This window comes from Babylonia areolata, chromosome 22, assembly GCF_041734735.1.
Source record: "Babylonia areolata isolate BAREFJ2019XMU chromosome 22, ASM4173473v1, whole genome shotgun sequence".
NCBI lineage: Eukaryota > Metazoa > Mollusca > Gastropoda > Neogastropoda > Buccinidae > Babylonia > Babylonia areolata.
The window spans coordinates 22413769-22419864 of NC_134897.1; the positions used below are offsets into that span (position 1 = coordinate 22413769).

General features: G+C 45.5%; 1 protein-coding gene across 2 annotated transcripts in view; it reads right to left on the bottom strand.

The window, feature by feature from the left end:
* Positions 1-558: 558 nt before the first annotated feature.
* LOC143296943 (cysteine-rich venom protein Mr30-like) overlaps positions 559-6096 on the bottom strand; it is a 31407-nt gene continuing 25869 nt past the window's right edge. For both annotated transcript variants that reach the window (XM_076608985.1, XM_076608984.1), the window contains exons 10-13: positions 5828-5956; positions 3508-3606; positions 2983-3084; positions 559-1710 (exon numbers count right to left, since the gene is read on the bottom strand). In XM_076608985.1, coding sequence (XP_076465100.1) covers positions 1586-1710; positions 2983-3084; positions 3508-3606; positions 5828-5956 — 455 coding nt within the window. In that variant the 3' untranslated portion in view covers positions 559-1585. The remainder of the gene's footprint in view (positions 1711-2982; positions 3085-3507; positions 3607-5827; positions 5957-6096) is intronic.

A 6096-nucleotide genomic window follows, 5' to 3' on the forward strand; every position in this document is an offset into this window, starting at 1 on the left:
GTGTATGTGTGTATTAGCGCGCGGGTGTCTGTGAATGCGCGTATCCACATGTGCGTAAGCGCTTTATATGACTTTGTGCGCTACATAGCGCTATATCAGTTTTACAAAGCAGTCAGAAGGGATACATTGATGCATAAATGAATACATAGATACATAAACTGAGATACCCAGACAGACAGACAGCTACAGATAGACAGACAGACATAAAGAAAGAGAGAGGGCGCGGAAAGGAGAATGAGGGGGGCGAGGCGGGATGGGGGGAGGAGGATAGGAGAGAGAGAACGGGTGAGTGCAGGGGACAGACAGACTGACTGACTGACAACTACAGTCCTGGTGGTCATATAGCTCCGTGTATGTATGTGTTTGTTGGCAACACAGGTAATGAGATCAGCAGAGAGAGGTACGGACAGACAGACAGACAGACAAAGAGAGGCCGAGAACGAGCAAGACCGAGGCTCAGACAGACAGACAGAGAAACAGACAAAGAGACAGCTATTAACACACGCACGCACACACACACACACACACACACACACACACACACAAGTTCTAGTGGAGATACGATGGCTCACTGTTAGAAGTGAGAATTTATTTCATTCAATAGACGCCGCTCCAGCATGTCTGTATGTACAGCAACAGACAAAGGACAACAACGCTTTCAGAAAACAAAGAAAGATGAATGAATTCACACACAAAGGTCACCCCACTAGTTGGTGTCGTCGGGGGAAAAAGACTGCCGGAAACAAACAAACAAACACTATGGAAGTGTTGTTTTTTCTCGGAAGAAAAGACTCCCTCTCTCTCTCTCGCTCTCTCTGGTCTGTACCAGTCATTAAAATCTGCTTACACAGAAATACAACAATGCACAAAATGAACTATTTCTTTTTGCGTCGTTTCTCCCGGACCACCTGATTACAATTTGCTTACAGAGAATTAATTATACTTCTGCGTGAGTTCTCCTAATATTATTTCAATACCATGTCAACCACTCAAATTGAAAGAAGAAGAAAATTCACGTCAGGTATGTGTTTGTTGTTGTTGCTGTTGTTGACGTTTTTGTTTATTTGTTTGTTGATTTTTTTCTTCTAATCATCAAAAAGAAAGGTCAGTTCTGGCTTTGTTTGGGGTTTGTTTGTTTTTTGTTTGTTGTTTTTTGTGGGGGGTTTGTTGTTGTTTTTTTGTTTTCTTTTCTTTCTTTCTTTTTTTGGAGGGGGGGCCGGGGGGGTGTTTGGTTTGTTTTTTCGGGAAGTCTTTTATTCATGATTGGGGTGACTGTTGAATTTCTGAGGGAGCTTCTTTTTTGTCTTTTTTTCAGCGGGAAGTGTGTGTTTCTTATATGTCTATCAAAATAACGATAATATAAAGAAACGTTGTGAGGGGAGTAGTGTTATGGGTTTGTTTGTTCTTGATTTTTTGTTTGTTTGTTTGTTTTTTTCCGGGAAGTCATGTTTTTTTTTTCCCTCCTACACCGGTCTGACCAATGTGGTCCGCTCAAAGCGTCAGCTGAGATGCTGAGATGGACAAGCGGTGGGAGGGGGGGGGGCGTGCGGGAGGGGGAGATTGGAGGTGGGGGGGGGGGGCAGAATCAGCAGCCGGTGACGGCCGAACAGCATACGGGGCAACTCGTCTGCAGGACGTTGTTACTAGAGCAGTAACTGTCGCAGTAACTCTGCGGAACTTGTACACAATAAGGCTGTTGGCCGCAACTATCTGAAATGAAAATGAAGAGAAATATAAGAATAATGAATGATATAAATAATTACATGAAGTGGAGTGGGGTGGAGGGATAAAGGGGTGGGTGGGAGGGTGCGTGGAGGAGGAAGCGGGGGGGAGTGGAGGGATCATGAAAGAAAAAGACACACACACACACACACAGAATGCAATGAATTGATTAATTCATGGTGTAGTGGCCCAGCAAATAACCAATTCATCAACAACAGCCGATTTTCTAGAAAGCGAAGGTTTCAGGCAAAAGTGCGCGGTAAAAAAAAAAAAAAAAAAAAAACGGTACGTTCCGATAAATTTACATGCGTGGAAGCTCGAACAACCGGTTCGGGTTGCAACGAACCGGTTTTTTGTTCTTTGTTTTGATTTTTTTCAAATAGTTTTGCAAAACAAAACAAAACAAAACAAAAAAAAGTAACTTATTGAGCTCTCAACTCCATTCGGTTTCCGGTATGAAGACTTGAGATGTTTAGGGTGCAGGTGTGTGTGAGGAGGTGGGGATGGGGGGCTGCGGGGTTACATAAAATCCCGGTTCTTTACGAAGGTGGCGGAATGGCGAACAGGCTTATCTGCTGGTTTCTTCTTCTTCTGCGTTCGCGGGCTGCAACTCCCAGGTTCAATCGAATGTACGCAAGTGGGCTTTTACGTGTATGACCGTTTTTACCCTGCAGTGTTGGCAGCCATACTCCGTTTTCGGGGGGGTGCTGTGCTGGGCACGTTCTTGTTTCCATAGCCCACCGAACGCTTATATGGATTACAGGATCTTTAACGTGCGTGTTTGATTCTGCTTGCGTATGCACACGAAAGGGGGTTCAGGCACAAGCAGGTCTGCACATATCTACTGACCTGGGATATCGGAAAAATCTCCACCCTTTGCCCACCAGGTGCCGTTACCGAGATTCGATCCCGGGACCTCAGATTGAAAGTCCAAAGCTTTAACCACTAACCGGCTATTGCACCCGTCATGCTGGTGGTTCAGGCATCCGCCTCGCAGACGTGGTGTGGCGCATATGGATTTGTCCTAACACAGTGACACCTCCTTGAGAAACCAAAACTTAACCGAAACCCGGGGGGGGGGGGGGGGGCAGCGGGGAGGGATGGGTTAGAAGGGGGGAATGCAGGTGGGGGGGGGGGACCAACAAAACACTTTTTTTTTTTTAATGGCGAAACATTTTTTTTTTAAAGCCGACCTATTGGATGGCATAATCGCTGAGCTACTGAGGCAGGTGGGGAGGTGAGAAAATAGGGTTTACTCACTCTGACAGCTGGATCCAAAGTATCCATTGTCACAGGTACACCCGCACTGGCCGTTAATGACACCGGGCGTCCCGTGGCCGTTACAGTTATGCGCAGAACAGTCTGTGTGGGTGGGAAATATATGGATAAAAAATACAGATATATATATATATACATATGTATATATGCATGTACGTATACAGACACTCACACAGACACATGTAGAGACATAAATGCATGCACGCACAGACACACACACACACACACACACATGCATGCACACACACACACACACACACACACACACACACACACACATAAAGTCACATACGTGTGCGGACACGCACGCACACACACACACACACACATGCATGCACACACACACACACACACACACACACACATAAAGTCACATACGTGTGCGGACACGCACGCACACACACACACACACACACACACACACACACACAACACACACACACACACACACACACACACACACACACACACACACACACACACACACACACACACACACACACACACCTGTCTGGCACCTAGTGCCCACAAAGTTTGCAGGACAGATACAGTCGCAGGTGACGTTGTCGACCGTGCCTCCATTCTCACACGTCACGTCTGAACAACCTGCAACAGACAGAGACAGACAGACAATCAGAGTTTCACTCTCCAGTTTCAGTTTCTCATTCGTTTATTTATTTATAGTCTGTTCATCTAAGATGATGATATTAGACTGAAAATAAATGATGATATTATTATTATTATTATTATTATTATTATCATTATCATTATTATTATTTGGATTATTATCATTTCTATCATAATGATGATTGTTATTATTAATCGCCTTGACTACTGTAACTCCCTATTGTCTGGTTTGCCTGCTTTATCCATTCAGTCCTTTCAGCGCATACAAAATTCTGCTGCCCGACTCATCATCAGAAAGAAAAGATCTGAGCACATCACTCTTGTTTTGCAACATCTCCATTGGCTCCCTGTCTCACACAGAATAAAGTATAAGATCAGCACTCTATGTTATAAATGTATTCACAAATCTGCCCCTTCCTATTTTTGTGGCTGCCTTCGCCTCTACACTCCATCTCGCTCTCTACGATCGGCTTCGGATCCACTCTGTTTACGCACACCCAGATTCAAACACTCCACTGTTGGACGCCGTTCTTTCTCTGTCTCTGGACCATGCATTTGGAATGAACTTCCTCTTTCGCTTCGTCAGGTCTCCGCACTCAACTCTTTCAAGTCTGGCCTTAAAACCCACCTCTTCACAAGATAGCCTCCCTCCCCTGCCTCTTCCTTGTCTTCAGTTTCTTCAGCTTTAGAGTTATGCATGCGTGTAAATGACTGGTGTGAAAGCGCTTAGATTTGTCTCTCCACAAGATTCAGCGCTATATAAATACAATTATTATTATTATTATTTATTAGAAATCGACATTCGAATGAAAAGGGGTTGTTGAGGTGGAGGGGAGGGGGGAGGGAGAATGTGGAAAAGATAGAGTACATAATGTAAAATGGAGAGGGTGAGTGTTACTGATAGGAGAAAGAAAAAACATAATATGATAGGAAGAGTGTGTGTGAGAGCGGGGAAGGGGGGAACGGGATTAGGACAAAAAAATAATCAATAATCAAATACTTCTGTAGATTATTATTTGAAAAGAGGTTCATGTGGGGACCTACAATAAATAACCAACTGGACTATTCAACATGTAAATAGCTTTAATCAGTTTCTCGAGGAGGAGTCACTGCGTTCGGACGAATCCATATATACGCTGCGTCATATCTGGCTATCATTGTCTTGGGGATGATGACATCAGAAGACTTAGTTTAAAGGCAGAGAGAGAAGAGAGAGAGGAGAGAGAGGTTCGATGAAAACGTAGCCAAAAGCCACACGCACAGAAAGCAAATGTTGAGATCGCCTGCTTGTATGAAGGGGTATGAGGCACATGAAAATGCGTATGGAGGTGGCGATGGGGGAGGGGTGGGGGGTAATATAGAATAGGGAGGAAAAGAGACAGACAGACATGCAGATACATAGTCAGGTGCACAAACAGACGTACAGACGGACGGACGGACGGACACACACACAAACACACACAAACGCAAGCACGCACGCATGCACACACGCACACACACACACACACGCGCGCGCGCGCGCGCGCACGCACACACACACACACACACATAGAAGCAGGCGGAAAGTCAATTCACACACACACACTCTCTCTCTCTCTCTCGCTTTCTCTTACACACACACACACACACACACACACACACGCACGCACACGCACACACACACACACACACACAACAAAAAAAATGGGTGGCGGTGTCAGTGTAGCGACGCGCTCTCCCTGGGGAGAGCAGCCCGAATTTCACACTGAGAAATCTGTTGTGACAAAAAAGAGAAATACAATACAATACAATACAATACAACACACACACACACACACACACACACACACACACACACACACACACACACAAAGAGGACAGTCAGACTAGAAAGAAGGAGGATAACAATTAACCGAGGTCCCGTGTGCAGCATGCACTTAGCGCGCGCACGTAAAAGAACCCATGGCAACAAAAGGGTTGTTCCTGGCAACAATCTGTGGAAAAATCCACTTCGACAGGAAAAACAAATAAAACTGCACGCAGGAAAAATACACAAAAAAAAAGGTGGGGAGGGGGGTGGGGGTTGTGGCGCTCTCAGTGTTGCGACGCGCTGGGGAGAGCGGCCCGAATTTCACACGGAGAAATCTGTTGTGACAACAACAACAACAACAACAATAGATAAATACAAATATAAATACAATTACAAATACAGATAGCCTACGGGGGCAGATGTCGCAGAGGTGGGGACACATGTTTGGATCGTAGATAACCGTGCCGGCCTTGCCACAGTCATCTGAAGTGAGGGTCCCGTCTCGACAGGAGGTGAAGTAGTCGGACACCGTACAGTCATCTGCAAGGGAAAGACAACCAGAAGGAACACATTGTTGGACTTGGGACACAACAGTCAGTCTTTTTTTTTCCCCCTCCTCCTCCTCCTCCTCCTCCTTCTTCCTCTTCTTCTTCTTCTTCTGCGTTCGTGGGCTGCAACTC